The 17,765-nt window shown below is 36.4% G+C and overlaps 1 protein-coding gene across 1 annotated transcript; it reads right to left on the minus strand.

Moving 5' to 3' along the window:
• Window positions 1-13,912: 13,912 nt before the first annotated feature.
• LOC140152919 (uncharacterized) lies at window positions 13,913-16,729 on the minus strand. The gene is made up of 2 exons (XM_072175459.1): window positions 16,556-16,729; window positions 13,913-14,943 (listed from the first exon to the last, which is right to left on the minus strand). Exons 1-2 carry the CDS (start codon window positions 16,590-16,592, stop codon window positions 14,264-14,266), a joined length of 717 nt encoding a protein of 238 aa, XP_072031560.1. The 5' UTR covers window positions 16,593-16,729; the 3' UTR covers window positions 13,913-14,263.
• Between the last annotated feature and the right edge of the window lie 1,036 nt (window positions 16,730-17,765).

A 17,765-nucleotide genomic window follows, 5' to 3' on the forward strand; every position in this document is an offset into this window, starting at 1 on the left:
AGTATTGACATAATATTTGACAAAAATGTTTGTGTAAAAATAGTTTACAATATCTTTTTGGAAACATTTAAAAATATTGTTGTATTCATACAAAAACGTTTTAAAACGTTATTGCATGACCTTTTATATAACCCGACATATTTAATAAAATATAAAACAGTTTTTACCTAAATCCAAAGTCAAAAATAAATACAACTTATTTAACACGTTTTTGTGTTTGCTGGGTAAAAGCAATGGAAACTGCAGAATTTGGGTCGCCTCGTCGTTTAATCGTATCGATACACTAAATCACGGCTATCGTGACTTATAAGGATGGATAAATTAATTCACTTAATTATCAAGAAAAAGCAAAACTATTTAGCAAAAAATAATAATCAAAGGCTACATTTTAGAGATTTTGGTGACATTTCAAACAACAGTGTGGAACATTGATTGAAATGTTTTTCTATTTTTAAAACAGGTGTTATTGAAATACATATTTACTTAGATTTGTGGCCAGTTGTAGTACAAGCATACATAAGATGTCGTCTTTATATATATGGCGCACTGCAGGCATCACTATTGGACCAAAGGATTCAATCATTTTGGAGACTGATCATTAACTTTCAGGGCTCAACTTATAGGATGCGCGTAACCTTACCAGTATTTTGGATCCATACTATGGATACCTTGAGCAGCCTCCAAACATGCATTTGGATGCATATTTATCGTCGCGCCGCAAATGGAATTTTGACTGACCTACCAACAAGTTACGATATTTCAATGAGGCCAAAAACCCTGAAAAGACCCTTGAGCCGCTTTTCTTGACTTATAACCGCTAATCCAATGGTCTCGCTAGTCCGAAAAATGTGGCAGTTCAATAACCCTAACCTTCCTTACCTTAATCTAAACCTTTATCATAAACCCTAACCCTACCAGACTAGAAGAATCATATTTTATGTTTAAAACTCAGCAAACCGTATTTTTAGATTAGAGAACATTAGGGATCTTTAGCGTATCGAACACCACCTCTTCGTCCACGAGTTGGGCCCATTTGAGCGTAAACTAACTCCAGTGCGTGACCTTGACGTGATTATTTGGCGATCAGGATCAGCCCATGGCATCGGCAGAGAACTAATCAGGTACCTACCTACTTAACGTGGAACTTCTCTGAATTTCTTCTAAGATAAACTGTAAAACCTCGTTAAGACATTTTAGGATCTGGCAGAGGAATTTATGTTAGTTTCTGTGGTTTGCCTCCGTAAGGGTCACACGAATAAACCGCAATCTTTGGAGAACCCCTGGTGAAAGACCATAGTAGTTATGTCAGCGTATATTCCCATCATTCTTTTACATTTATACCAGGCTTTAGAATAGTAAACTGAAATTCAGACAGGTCAAAACCGAACTCATCCATGCTAATAATATGCGCCATTAGGTGCTCACCTGAAATCTCGATTGGGTCAATTCAAAATGGATATCAATATCGCCCAATATTGAAAACATATGTCAGCTATGGGTCAAAACACATTGTCAGAAACAATACAAGAAAAGTAAGATAAAAACTCGATGCTAATAAAAGCACAAACATTTACTTTCATTTAATTTAAGTAATCTACTCGGTGTGACAACTGATCTCATTACACCAGCAAACACAAAACGTTTTCGACATCATTCGCAAAAGGTTATATAAAAGGTTGTCAGAAAACGTTTAAATGTCGGGTTATATAAAGGGTATATTAAGAGTATAAAACGTTTTCATAACCTTAAAAAACATTTTTTGATAATCTACTAATCTGCAAAACAAAAACATGTTTTACAGAAAACGTTACAAATGTCGGGTTATTATATAAAGGGTATAAAACGTTTTAACTAACATTCCAAAAAAACATTCTCTTAAAAAAAATTTGATACAAAAAACATTCTAAAACAGAATGTTATTTTTAGTTGGAAAAATATATTTGCGAGAAATGTTTGCACCAAAATATTTTCAATAACGTTTTACCAAAAACGTTGCTGCCATGACCTTTTATATAACCCGACATTTTAATGTTATTAAAACGTTTTTACCTAAAACCAGAAGCCAAAATAGCAACTTTATTTAAAACTGCTTTTAAACAAGTTTTTGGTGTTTGCTGGGTACCGTATATTCCTCGCAAACATTTAGAAAATTGCTGGATACCGCCCGGAACCAGGCGGTCATTTGATCCCTCAAGGAGGTGATGGAAGTATAAGAGTATATACCGGCACTTCCTAATACAGCTTCCCAAAATGAGTGTGAGTCAATCTAATATTCACAGATAACGATACTCTTTCATATTATGTTGTTCGTGTTAAATCTCAATTCAAAAGTTTGAGTTAAGATTTGTCTGGGTTTATTTGTGATATTCAATGATCTGTGCTGCATATCAACAAATAGCTACAATACTTCCTTTACAATGACATTTTAATGTTGAAAAATGAACATTTGTCACTTGAGTACAAGCCTTGTGAATAAAGTGGGGTCTCAAACAGAATTTGCTAAATTGGACTGTTATTATTCTGTGTCAGCAGCCACAATCCCACATCTTCACAATCTGGGACATAATGCAGTCCCAAGATGACACCGCTCGCCCTGACAGAGCCACGGTAGTCAATGACTACCTACAGAATATGGCAGTAGAGTTAAAATGGCCTGCCATCATGCCAGACCTGGGCAACAGACCTCAACCTGATTGAACACTTGTGGGACCAGCTTGATCGTGCTGTGCAAAGCCAGAAAAGCACATATGACAACCACATTGAATGTGACCTGCATAACGAATCTTGTTGAAGAATGGAAATGCCACAGCAACGTTTAACCAGGTCAGCAAGGCATGAGGAGGAATGGTGCCTGACTCATTGTGCTGCTTCGGGGGTCGTTCCACCGACTATTGAGGTTAGTAGCTATGTTGTTTGAGCACAGAATAATGGGTAAATTTGGTAAATTCTGTTTGAGACCTTCACTATATTCACAAGGCGTGTACTCAGCCGTAAAAATGTTATTGTTTCAAATGTGTATCATTGTAAAGGGAGCATTGTAGCTATCCATTGACATGCAACACGATATGAATATGATCGCAAATAATTTGAGATGGCAGATGCTTGAAAAGACTTTCCAAACTTTTGGTTGGATTTTATATACAATGCCCCAAACGCTCATGTCCCAATCCCTTCCCCCACGTGGCTATCCTTTCAACTGGTCACATGACAACTGAACTGCATGTCAATGGAGATCGTGTGAGCCTGTATACACCCGTCAGCATACATCCTGTACTTTATCACGCACAATCCTAGAAGAATAAATTCAGATTGAAATCGCAATCCTGAAAATTGCGTTCTATTTATGATTATTTTCACAGCAGTGCAGAGTCTTCTGCTAGTGTTCCAACCCATTGTGATTACTGAGTTAGTGTACCTTTTATAGCGCTCTTCAAACCATTGTTGAATGAGATTAAGCAATAAAAACAAAACACAATTAAATAGATAAATAAATAAAGAGCTGTGACTACCCCTAACAGCTTCCCCATTGCACCTGGGTGGTGAGGCAAACGAGGCAAAGAGTCTCGGATTAAGAGTCCAAGGTCAGGAACCACCTGAGCCACCGTCATTACAGTAAAAAGTAGGGAAAAACCAATATTTGATCAAACAAATCAATAATTCATTGCCTTCGAGTTGGTTGGAATTTTCAGTGCAAAGAGTTGTAGTCCTTGCCCTCATAATGCTACATATCTTACCTGTCACCAATGCGCTATAATTTTGAGAAAAATGAAAAAATAGGTATTAAATTGGGCCAGGGTGTATTAACCCTTAAGGTGTTTTCAGATCAATGATATTCTTCCTCTTTTATAGAGAGCGTAGCTTCATTTGTTTTTCTATTTCATGATTTGTATTTTTAATTATCTGAAGTCTGTAACCTATGTGTTACAGCTTGCAGACAACAGTGCTTTTGATGTGGATATAATTACAGATAAAGTATAAGCAAAACACGATCTTGTGGTTTTAGTCCGTTTCTGGACTTGATTTGGTACAGACGCATGTAAAATAAGTAGGCCATTTGAGCTGCTATACACCTATCCGACTTCGCCTATTACTGCGGTAAATCCTTGATAAAACTGTGGTGTCCTGAGGTCGGGGGGTTCCCATTCATTATTTATTGTGTGCTATACAGAATTAAAACCGAAAATTGTATTATTAACAGTGATATTCAATACACAATCATGAGTATTGAATTACTGAAATTAAATTCTGCTCTGGTACATCTGTGTTAGCGTCAATAGAGGCCAAATACAGTAAACGCTTCTCGGATTGGTGTATAGCCATTGATAATAAATAATACGTTGATAGTTCGTTGTACAGTTAAAAATTCTAAAACAAGTGAGTATCAAAAAACAAGTGCCATAAGTGTCTTCTTCTGCCACATATAATATGTATTAAGTACAATGACGTCACATGTCTATAGCTTGCACAGAATTGGGGTCAAAGGTCATTAAGGGGGTAAAATCTTATTAATTATCTGGACATCTGTAAGGGGTATGGGGCTCACCTCAGTGACAACAAACTTCATGACCAAGGGAAAATTTTGCAGGAGTCGGGTCAAAGGTCATGCAGAGGTTAAATCTAGAAATGCAGTTGTTGGACATCCGTAAGGTACGGGCCTGAAACTTGGTGGATAACTAACCTCGCGACCAGGGGAACATTTTGCCGGGGTCTGATTAAAGGTCATCGGAGGCCAAATCCTATAATTGCAGTTTCTGGATATCTGTAAGGAGTACGGGGCTCAAACCGGTGACACGAAGCCTCATGACCAGGGGAACATTTTGAACACTTTGTACGATCAGACGCCCAAAACAAACACTAGGCGGCTAAGTATGTGTTCTATGACCACCATTTGGGACTAGTTTGGCTTTGCGAACTCCATCGCAGACTTACACGCTATACCTGAGAACCGCCAAAATCGAGTGACCGCTTCATTCGGGGGGGTGGCTGTTGAGGAGACTGGCTTGAGCAGTTATTGGGGTATATAGTGTAGAACTCGCTGGTCAGGCGCCGTACAGTAATGACAATCCAGACTAACTTCATTTTAGCGACATGAACCCCTGTTATTATTAACGATATTTCTTAATGACTCTTATATTCTTGTTTTTACAAATTTATAGATTTTGAATCATCACATACATGACTTAAACCTGACGAAGCATATTTAACATATCACTTGATCACTAATCCTCTCGATGGAATCAAGGGAAATAATTCATCAGTCTTTATTGTATTTCAGATAAAGCAAGTCTAGTTTCATCATTCCCCTTATATCCCATAGTGCACTATTGCAGAGTAACGCAACCTCTCCGTGCCAAAGTCAGTTCTGACATTTGAAGAGAGATCGACATGAGAATGTAGTATGTTATATTTAATTGGGAATATGTATATTCCGTACAGCTTACCTCTGCAAATACTGAAATGACCGGACACGCAATCGCTAAGTGATGAACGACTGGTCTGACCAATCTGTTTCTAAAGTATCAAGAAGCGATCTCATTTACTAGTCAAAAATAATTCACTTTTCGCTCAGCGATTTACTGTAAATCCATTTGAGATATTCAAACGAGTTAATAAATATATCATTGATGGTTCGTAATGTAAAGAAAATTTCGAAAAATTGCATTTAATTTTCATTGATTTAAAATAATTGGCCTCGCTGGAAACATGAACATTGCAGATTTTAAGTCTTTGTTTTTCAAGTTGACTTTGTATTAATGATCCTAGCCAGCAACACGAACAATATAATGAAAATAAAATATGGGATATGTTTGCTACAATCTTGCTCGTAAGTTGTATATTGATATGATTTATCATGTATCATGGTCATTATGATTTCTATAATAGTTTACACTCAAACATGACGTCACGTGACGTAGTTCTAAATTGCTGCGAACGTTTGAAATATTGGACGACGTATAGTCAGCTCTGATTAAAAATATTTTCGAAATTCAAACATATTAGAGCCCCATTAAAAAACTTCAAAAAAAATTATCAATCTATCGATCATTTAATGAATATTTCATCGAAGATTTCAAATGCTGAAATGGAAGTAATGGGAATGCATAATAAGAGATGCAAAATAACTTTGAATACCTGGGCTGAAAACGTAAGTTGTCAATTAGGGATTCTATCATGTTTTACCGTTGTTCGTCACTGTTTAACAACGATGCGTCCGCGTCGTGCTTGGTTAGCTTTCAAAACCACTCCGGCATAAAAGCTCTAGAAGTCGAATAAGTTACGAACGAAAATATGACAATTACCCAAGAACCATAATATCCAAATGTCCTCATAGACTCAACAAGCTAAATTACATGTTATGTATTATCTAGTTAAAAGACCAATTATTGGTAACCTAGTTTGGTTTGGGAAACAACACACTACATGTTGTTGATAATTGGTGAGTGAAGTAGGTTAAAATTATTTTCAGTTCCAACAGTGAAGCTTGGTATATACTTTTGTGTGTGATCGTGACGTAAAAAATTGAGCTTCCGAAATGGCGTTATATATATATAATGACTTCAACGACAAGGGAATTAAGTTCGCATATAAATGCCTTTGTTTTTACTGGAGTGAGTAGTGTAGCATTTTCTTGGTTGGTATAATGTCACTCGCGGTAGATCGCTTCATCACATTGGTTGTTTTGCCGGGGTTCAGCTGTTCCATCTCGTACCCTTAAATACGAAGGGGACACTTGCCTGGAACCTGTTGTCGTTTTACTAACAAGAGAAGGTGCTATTTTAGATCTGATCATTTCAGACTATTCGGAGTTGTACAAACGCCCGAGTGTTAGATCTGTCATTGGCCGAAGCGACCTCAACTGTGTCAGCTGGTTTGCCATTCAGTCTAAACCTATCAATACTATACAGTCAAGGACAATTCAACCAATAAAGGACTTCTAATCTCAGACCATTTATGGTGATCTTAAGAAATTATCTGCTTCAAAAGCAGGAGGTCCGGATAATGTTCTGAAAGAACTTGCCTATGAACTCAGTAAGCCTGTTCAAATATTATTAATGCTTCTCCCAGGCAAATTAAATACCCTCTCAGTGAAAGGAAGCTAAATGTAGTGCCTATTCCAAAGTAAGCGACCTTCCATTGACAAACTTAGCCAATTTCTCTTACAGCTGGTCTTATCACCTTGGAATGGGGCGGACATTTTAAAAAATGAATTTAGAAGAGCAGCAACGACATCACTTGCATTACATTCTAGATGTTAAATCTACATCATATGCAAAATTTGAGGAAATTCGCACGAGTCCGTTTCATTTTAGGGCCATTTGTCTATAACTGGTCTTTACATGTAGCCCGATGGAGAGAGTGCCCGCTGAGGGCGCTATAACCCCCAGATGAGGAACAAAAATGTGATTTAAAAAAACGGACCAGATTATGTAGTATGAACATGTAGAAATATAATCAAGTAGTTGCCCTACCTGCTCTTCTCCGAAAAAATAAAAAGTCCTATACCTCAATGATAATGAAACCTAGGTGAGGTTACTGAAGGTCGGGTAGCCAAATGGATTCTTGATGCTATTCAGCCTTACATTGATCACAGACAATATGGTAATCAGAAGGAATGTCAACCACCCACTGCCTCATTAATGTTTACCATCATTAATGTTTACCATCATAATTTCTGGAGCTGAAAAGGCTGGCAATGTTAGCACACTTGTCCTTACGGACTATACCAAAGCCTTCGACATGATAGGCCACAGAATTGATTCAATTTGTTGAAGATGGGTGTCTCCCCTGCAATTGTGGAGTGGGTAATTGACTTCCTTTTCTCCTGTAAGCAAAAGGTTAAATACAAGCAAACCTTTTCTGAATGTGTTACTCTCTCTGGAGGTGTTCCACACGGTACCAACATGGGTCCTATAACCTTTCTTGCCATGACCTGACAATAGGAGAAGATCGGTCATATCCCAGCTAACACATTACGTTTTCACGATGATCGCCAACGTTGGACTTAGGTTGTCATTTACGTTGTAAACAGGTAAATCTGTGAACTCGTATTCGTGTTGTGACAATGTTATTTTCGACGTTGATTTTTGGATATTGATTTTTGGACGTTTGATATAACGTCATTATGACGTTGTGTCGACGTTGATGCAATGTTTGACCAAACCTGGTGACAATGTTTGAATAATACGCTCAGAAAACGTTACACAAATACATCTCTCAAAAGACATGAGATGGATGTTGACGCCATGGAATGTAAATTCTCCCATTCCAAGGAGATGGTTAGCCAGCCAAAATCTTTGCTATCGTGTCGTCTGACGATCGCCTTTAGGCGTGAAACTCAGAGTAACGACTTTTATTCCTGAAGTTCTAAACTTTGAATTTTAATACGCTCGCCCTTTTTGGGATTGAGCAACAATGTTGCCGGATGTTAATATAATGTCATAATCACGTTGTCTCGACGTATAAAGCACGTGGTAAAACGTGGTTTAAAAGTCATGGACTGACGCAGATACAACGTCATCTACGGACGTCGTTAGTACGCAAATTTATGACGTTGTTTCGACGTATAAAGCACGTTAATGCAACGCCGTATAAATGTCATGGTCTGACCCCGATACAACGTAATCTACGGACGTTGTAATTACGTTAAATTGTGTGGACTTGTATTTGTGTTGTGACAACGTTATTTTCGGACGTTGATAAACGTCATAGTGACGATGTTTCAACGTTCACAACTTGACGTCGAAACAACGTCATAATGACGTTACATTAACTTTCGGGAATAATGTTGTCACAACACGAATACGAGTTCACAGATTTACGTGCTTACAACGTCCATATATTACATTTATATGACTTTATATAACTTTTATACAACGTTGTAACAACGACAAATTGTTGGATGATAGTCCATTCCAAGAAAATCTTGATGCCCTGTATGAGTGGTCTAAGAACAATAAATTGAAGTTGTACCCTTGAAAATGTCAGGCCATGCAAGTTTAATTTGGAAAGAAAGCTACCCTACATGTAGATCTTTCCATTGATGATCACAAATTAGCTGTTGTTGAGAAGGTTAAACTGATGGGTATTATGATACAAAACAATTTATGTTAGTTAGGATGAACAAGTTGATTCCGTGTATGCGAAGGTCAATCGTAAACTCTTCATGCTCCGCAAACTGAAGGAAGCATCTCTCTCACCCGAGGAGTTGTTATTGGTGTACAAGGGTACATCCTTTTCTGTTTGTCTTCCTCCCTCACCTCGATTACCCATCCGCTTTTCCTCTTTTCACCCACTCGACCCCTCCATCACCCTCTCACTTGCCCCTGGTGATATTAAGAAACCCATTTGACTTTATTAAATAGGCCTTTAACCATGATAACAACATACACTGCGAAGTAGTTACACAACTACACCAGGCACAAAAAGAAACTCGTCAGTTATATTCATCCTTGCTGTTCAATAACTTGATAATTTTGGATTATTCTGAAATATACATTTTGTTAATTGGACTTTTCTTTCTCATTTGACACCCTGTTCGTGAACATTGAGCAAGAATTGACCAAGATATGCGCCTCAAACTCTCAAACCCCAAAATGAAAAGTTGCAATTTTAACGATTCAATCGTGCCTGTTACACTGTGTGCTTTATTGATTGGCCCGTGGTGCTTGTGTGCAATACAACGATGCGTTCCCATTGAAAATCGTTGAAAACTTTTGATTTTGGGGTTTCAGGCTTTGGAGGCGCATATCTTGGTCAATTCTTGTTCGTTTTTCACGAACAGGGTGTCAAATGAGAAAGCAAAGTCCAATTAACAAAATGCATATTTCAGAATAATCCAAAATTATCAAGTTATTGAACAGCAAGGATGAATATAACTGACGAGTTTCTTTTTGTGCCTGGTGTAGATCTATATACCTGGCAGCCTCGATACGTTGTTATGGTTAATCGATCAGCAACAAGTGGGAGCTTTCACATGATATTCTTTTGATCACTTATTGACAGTAGCCTGCCTTGTAAAGCGTTAATACCAAAGAGTTTTTATAAACATAGAATGGCAATAGATTACGTATTGTTCCTTTGATGCCGATTTGATTTTCCGACAAGCTATTCATAAAAGTGGTACCATTGTTTCGAACAAAGGGTCCGTCATTAAATTGGTCACTGATCCGACAGCATATTAACGCTTTACACAACAGGCGAGTATCAATAAGTGACCATGCAGCAGTTATGTGTAAAGGCATTCATGTGTAAAGTGGTACCATTGTTCTCACGTATCCCAATGTATGCTTATGTGGGTCTGAAGTCTATAAAGGAGGTTTCATCTATCGATGTACACTTCTTTACCACCTCTTTATCACCCACCTGACTTTAGAACAATAAACCCTGCAGAGCGTTAGTTAATACGCTGTCAGATTACCGATTTAATGGCGGAACCCTTTTGTCCTGAACAAAAGGTACCTCTCGATGAATCACGTAATCTATTTCGCCTCCACGAATATAATAGCTCCATAAGATTAACTACCATAGTAATAGAGGAATACAAATGCACTATTGAACCATAGATGCCTTAAATTAACAGGGATAAAGACCTGTATCGTAATTCTATAGAATATGCATATTATGCTGATCACTCGCACCTGTTAGAGTGCAATCTGATGTAGTGCATGGTGATATATTCAAAAATTGTATTCCTGTATTGTTATAGTAGTTAATCCGATTATGACTTCACTTCTACGGAGAATTCATAGAAATTTATCATTTTTCGTCTGGTTTATTATGTTTCCAAATCTGTACATATATAATCTTGTATAGGTATAAATTCTCTATTACTTATTTTTCATCAACAAAGAACCCAGTATTAATGAGATGAATGCATATAAGCTATGCAGAAAGAGAACTGGAAATAAAATGCTATCCTTGCCTATGGTGCAAAACAGCTCGTTTCTTCCTAAATTTGTAACCTTTACGAAATGAATTGGTTACTTATATGCCAATCAAATCGGTACAAATGTTCAATATTAAAATTTTAATTATACGTTAAATAATTCCTAATTATCAGTTCTTATTTTAATTTTAAACATCATGATTATGAAAATGACAAGTAGTGGTTAATTAATATCGATACATTTGAGCTAGTGATGCTAATAATGCTGGAAAAATTATGTAGCTAATGACATAGAACCTATACCGTATAACCCCGTCTACAAGCATATATAGTGTTTTTATAAAAGCTTAATTAATTCGAAGCAAGCGTTAATATACCAATACAATAGATCGGTCTTAAAATAATACTTGTTTGTATATGCTTGGATCCGTAATTTATTTGCTCAAAATCCATAATGGCGACTGGATTAATGTAGCTCTCATCAGAAGCACACTATATGCTTGTAGACGGGTTTTACGGTAGTCAGCTATTTTATATACATCATTTAAATAATTTCAGTGGCGTTGGGTAAAAGAACACCCTCTTTGATAAAAGTTAAACGAAGGCTACTTAAATTAACCTGCATGCACTTACTTAAGTTTCCGTTATGGACGTAATCAATTTACCGTGTCACCTTCATATAATTAATTACAACAAGTGATTAAGATCATTATCTGAGTGTATCTATCAATCGAATAATAGCCATTATTATAATTAATAAGATTTAATCATTCTTTGCTTCGAGCTATTTTGTGTAAAATAATAGTTTCATAATTGATTTTGTTTGATTTTGTTTGATTTCATCTTTGATCATGTTGATGCAATTTGTCATAAATAATGTAGTAGCTTATACAGTATTGCGTACAGGGTGATTTAAAATGAACTGTACCCAACTTTACCCAATTTTTTACATATATTTGCGGAAATTGTACATATCCAAAAACTATCATAGAAAGCAATGATAAGTGTTCTGTAGTAGAAATTTTGATTTTTGATAATAAATGGTTTTAGTCAGAAGATATCGCATTTTCAAATTATCATCCCATTTTAGACCAACACACGGAAGTAAGTTTATCAGTGTTCTCCACCGCAGTAACAAAATGCAACTAATATGACTACGTACATGTACAGCAAAACCAAGACAAATTAATGATATTTCGCATTATTAAATCAATAATATTGATATTCTATTACAATGTCAAGTTTACAAACTAAGATTACATGTTAAATAATACATGTGGATTCTAGAGAACAAAGGACCATTGACTTGAAATTGTAGAGGGAAATTTGAATTCAAATAGAAATAGTGTTGGTGCAATATCCATACACTTGTAATAATTATTGAGACCTGATTTTTTCACCAATAATAGGAAACATAGCCTGCTATCCTAATACAGCTTGCAATATAAAATTATTTAAATGTCGGTAAGTATTTAATTTTAATTGTATTTATTTATCAATTCATCTTATTTTCATTTTAAATAAACGCCCAATTTATGTTGAACTGAAAGTGTTTGAGGGCAGTTGATTGAGCAAAATGCTGATAGTTTGAATAAAATACTCATCCGTGTGCAACAACGTTTTTGGTGTGTTTTCTAAGAATGCACTTTTCTTCAAAACCATTAGAGGTAAAGACACGATTTTTCGCCAATAATAGGAAACATAATATCCTATTACAGCTTACAAACATAAATTATTTAAATGTCTGTAAGTATTTAATTTTAATTTTTGAAGTTGGGTACAGTTCATTTTAAATCACCCTGTATATCTAACTTTAACTAAAAATGAGAGCAACAAAGAGTATTCATGAATTGGTTTTTAAAATCATTTTAAAGGATGAACAGTAAATGTCATTCATTCAATTCGTCTCCTTCCGATTTTGCATAAGAATCATTATATAATATTACAATATTTACAAAAGAAATACAAATGAATCGATCACGTTTTACAATTGAATTGATATGAGTGGGCAGGAATCATTACAATTATTCTAGAAGTATGTAACGATTTATTTATCGCATAATCGGGTAACTACATTTAAAGGTAAGTTTTATGTTATATTCTATTACTCTTACGACCCATTATTCAAAATCGCGCAATGTGATTTGTTTAAACGCGTCACGTGAGAGCCCATTATTCTGCAATAATGGGTCGAGCGCCGTAACACATTCTACGCACAGCATTACGCGTGGTTGCGCGTGCATTATTTCCGCGATACGCGCTGTCACTTAAGCGTACTCGCTCCACCTTGCATTACCCTTTATTTCTTAAGTAATAAACGCTTTGGGTGTTTGAAGGGCTGAAGTATTCAAAGACGTCATATGTATCATCGGTCAACTAAAATATACAAAAGCCATTTTCCAATTGATACATAAAATGCCTTTGGTAATCTTTAAATCAAGGTATTATAGCCATGGATATTGCTCCACTACAAGTCTATAATATACCATTACGTAATACGCATTGTATCATAGTCCGTCCACAAAAGAAGTAACCATGCTTTCATCTATATCAAGTGTGCCGTTCATTTTGCTAATCCAAAATCAAGGCAACCTGGAAATGTATTGTATATCATCAGTTATTTGTCGCAAATAAATGCATGATAATAAGAGAATGAGCTAAAACTGATAAAGAGCAGCTAAACTGAAAATTTGCATTGTTTGTCTAAAATACACCTTCTAAACAAAACCTCTTTAAAATTTATTTTACACCACAGCGCTAATCAGGGCGGTCAAAATAGTATTATTTCATGGTGAAAGAATACGAAATTAATGAAATCTACTAATAATATATTTGCCCGGTATCACCCGAATTTTTGATCTAATAACAAAATAAAGGCTCATGAGAATTATCGTACGGGCCTCACGATAATTGGTAGGCTATTATTTATTAAGGCGGCACACTTGATGGATCAAAGGGGGGAGTTAATGCACTCACTATCCATAGCTATAATACCTTAGTTAAATAAATACCTATAATATAAATAGGTAATTCAGCCTAATTCAACCCTTCAAACACAAAGTTATTTCCAAAACCATTATACACTCAGAACGGTGGTCACCAGCTTCTATTGTTATGCATAGTCGCGCTAAAAGTCGATCAATTATGTTGAACTCAGCACTGAGTGAGCCTTTTACAACAATATCCATGGGTTGACCACCGTTTTGAGTGTATAGTATCATGTTTGATTTATACAAAACCAATAAGAAACTATATTGATTAAATACCAATAATAACATTATTGATTGTTACCATGGAGAAACTTTGGAGTACTGCTTCCACTAACACATAAAGTTTTTGTTGGTATTTCTGTACTAAATTTGTCATTGTCAATCGAAATTAAAGTCCCACCCTTGCTTTGATAGCGTCTTTGTATTTGTATGCAACAGTTGAAGTGGCTGCAACTCCAGCAACTAAAAGCAATGTTGTACCAGCGAATGTCAGGCTTGACTGTCTTGCTTGTTTTACTCTAGCTTGTTTTTGCTCTGACTTGTCTTTTCCTAGCTTTAATGGGATGGCCATGCCAGGGTCCTGTGGTGTGCTTGTGTCTCCTGGATCTTGGGGATTTTCCTGTGGTTGTACTGGTGCATTTGTAACATCGCCGCTACTGTCCCCGGCTGTTGTTTCTGCTGCTCCTCCGATTGGTCCTGGAGACGTAGCGTCTGGAGCATCGGTAGCGTCTGGAGCTTCTTCTTCACTGCTCTCACTGCTGCCACTACTATCTCCTCCTCCTCCTCCTCCGCCTCCACCCGGTGCCATTGTTGATCCTCCAGCTGGTGCCGTTGTTCCTCCTCCACCTGGTGCCATTGTTGTTCCTGTTTGTGGGGCGGCTCCAGCACCAGCTTGGTTGCCTACATTGGGGCCAGCCTGGGGAGCTTCTTCTGGACTAGAATTGTTTTCAACTTGGTTTCGTGGCCGAAATCTTGCTGGCCGATATTGTTGTCCACTAGATGTGTCACGGTTCGCTATCCGATGTTGTCCGCCAAGGAATGGGTAGAAGGCTTTGGCTTGGATACTCACTGCAAAGAAAAACAGAAAGAAATATGTTCATATAGAATGGATTGCTGCAGGTTGTGAACTGTTTTAAAGTATTATGGTAAAAATATCGGAGAATGTTTGAAGAAAAATGAATTGCCCATTGTCCATTTTGAGGTTCCAAACAATCCGTCACCAGAATTACTTTACTAAGTTTGCTCGTAGCGTGTTAGGATATTCCAACTTTTTCGAATTTTAATTTTGAAAATTATTTTTTCTTCTCAACTGGGCACGTACACATTGTGCAATGTGGTAAGTCCAGTCCTGTTTATCCTGAATGCAGCCTGACCAGTGAACATAAAATCCGAGCACAAAGCCCGATAGCGCAAATCTTAATTTCTAAAGCAAGAAATAAGCGGGTTGTGTTTTAACTATTTCTGCACCAAAATTACGGATACGACAGGTTGTTAATAATAAAGATGATAATATTTATCAGGTTCATCACCGAAACTACTGCATGTATTTTGTACTACATGTATTGACGATGATCATGATAAGTGAATATTAATTGCGAGTACTTATGTGTCATGCAAATAGATTTTTATATCTCAAAAAGGGATTTTCTGCTAATTAAGGCGGGTCGGAGGGGCATGACCTACTGGTGTTTGTACTCAAATATTGAGACAAATAAAGCCGACACACACATGACACACAAGAGAAATGGTATGTCTTCTGTAAAGGATATCCCAAGTTATTTCCACCCCATGTGTATGATTTTTCTAGGGACGAGGAAACGCGAAACACTTTCGTTTTGATGTATTACTGGCTTTAACTCAAGAACCACACGAGTAATGGAAATTTATGCGATTATGGTATCGCACAAAATGGAAAAGCATCATACAGACAAAATGGAAAATGATTATGTCGAGGTACCTTTGAATAAACGGCTGCCAAATACGGAACCAATAAATCAAAATAATCAATTTTTGAAGTATTATCACTGTACCCCCGAAATAGCCTGCCAACATTGTTCGCGCCCCCTTTACATATGCCAGATTGTGGGGAATACAGATTTAGAACCTTAAATTGTCTAATCATGTGTTGCTAGAGCAGCGGGAACGGTTTTTTTTCTTAACGAGGTTCAAACACTTTTTATAGGGTGAAACGGTGCCCAAACTATTTGCAAAAATGGCTCCTCCCTTTCGACCAGCCAAAAAATGCTTCTTCCCTTTTTCCTGCCAAAAATTCTTTACCCTCACTCCCGAATAACTCACCACCCCGGGTGCATATAAATTATTATTGCACCGCTTCTATACACGAAATTAATTTCCTGAAGGGATCTAAGAGAGTCAGACACTGCATGCTTTATCAGTGAAACACGGTGAAAACAATCGAAGGACTTAAAGATGGGTGAAGTGACATAAATAAAATTAAGCCTAAGTTTGGTCTATTCTCCCGACTTAAACACATCATAATTGATAGCATAATCAGGACAGTTTGGTAAGATTTTGAAAACGTACAGATTTGTAAGCATAATTAAATTAAGCATTAATAAATCTTAATACAAATACAAACTAAAATAAAAAAGAAATGTAATTAATTCTAAATAATTACCATACCTAAAGTGATAAATAAAACATCAGATTGTGAACTTACCGGAGAGTACAGCAAATAAAACGACAAACTTCAGCATGGTGATAGATAGAACTCAGTTAGATAGCAAAGAATCAACTCGAACTGGTAGTTAGAACATTGGCGAACTGGTAGTGAGAACATTGGAGCCAACTTCACAACTGATTCTAATGTCGGAAACGTCTGCCCATTTATTAAACAGTATACAATAGTATAAAATTATATATTCATTCGCTCGACTTTGTCCGTACTTATAAAATTATGACAGATGCCAATACCAAAGCCATATAGGACCAATGCCAGAATCCTGGGCCAGTATTATAATAACTTGACCAAAACAAAACACAAAATATTTGGAAATATCTCAAATTTGAAGCGAAAAAGTAAAGAAACTTAAGATTTTTTTTTTTTTTTCTGGATAAGTGTATTACGTTTGTGAAGATAATAATATTTGTACTAGAATCGTATCTGGACTTAATTTTGTTTTTGAGTATGAAAATTTCACGCCTAATCCTGAACACATCATCAGCTCCAACCCAGCATACACATAACCACAGTATCACAAAGGTTAGAAAAGGTTGTCAGCAAACGTTAAATGCCAGGTTCTATAAAGGGTATAAAACGTAATAAATAAAAACATTTTTAAAAGAAAACTTACTGCAAAATATTCTAACACAATGCTATTTCAGTGGTGACAAAATATTTGGCAGCAAATGTTTGCCAAAATATTTATAATAATAGTTTGAGAACATTTAAAAAATACTGTTTTTTTATTGTTATAAGGAATATATTAACATCATCTTTGTTATGCAAATAATTAATTTCTAAAAATATGTGCATTTGGCACATGCGTTACATTGTAAAGTCAATCGCGAATCTATTTGTGTGCCCGGGGCGAATTATTTTACCGTAATTAAGATTTGAGATTTAAGATCAAGCAACTTAATACGTGGTGTCCCACCTATTAGGGTTAGGGTTAGGTTTAGGGTTAGAGTTTAGGAAACTTATATATGGATTCATTGGTAATATGTATAGTAATATCAATCAGTAAGTATGATTAACAGACGCCTTTCTGGCAGAACGAGTCGTAGCACAGTGGTATAGGCTCTGGACTAATGGTTCTATAGGTTGTTGGTTCGATCCCTGGTAGAACCCTGGAATAACTTTGTTCTTTTGGTTAAGTAAGAGGAAATAATAATGGCAATAAACTTGTGTTATAAAACTGAACACCGCG

This window comes from Amphiura filiformis, chromosome 5 (assembly GCF_039555335.1).
Source record: "Amphiura filiformis chromosome 5, Afil_fr2py, whole genome shotgun sequence".
In the NCBI taxonomy this organism is placed as follows: Eukaryota; Metazoa; Echinodermata; class Ophiuroidea; order Amphilepidida; family Amphiuridae; genus Amphiura; species Amphiura filiformis.

Coding starts and splice junctions, on each gene's coding strand:
- LOC140152919 (XM_072175459.1), bottom strand. CDS start 16,592: ATGCTGAAGTTTGTCGTTTTATTTGCTGTACTCTCCG. Junction 14,944..16,555: donor TTTATTTGCTGTACTCTCCG/GTAAGTTCACAA, acceptor TTTTCTTTGCAG/TGAGTATCCAAGCCAAAGCC.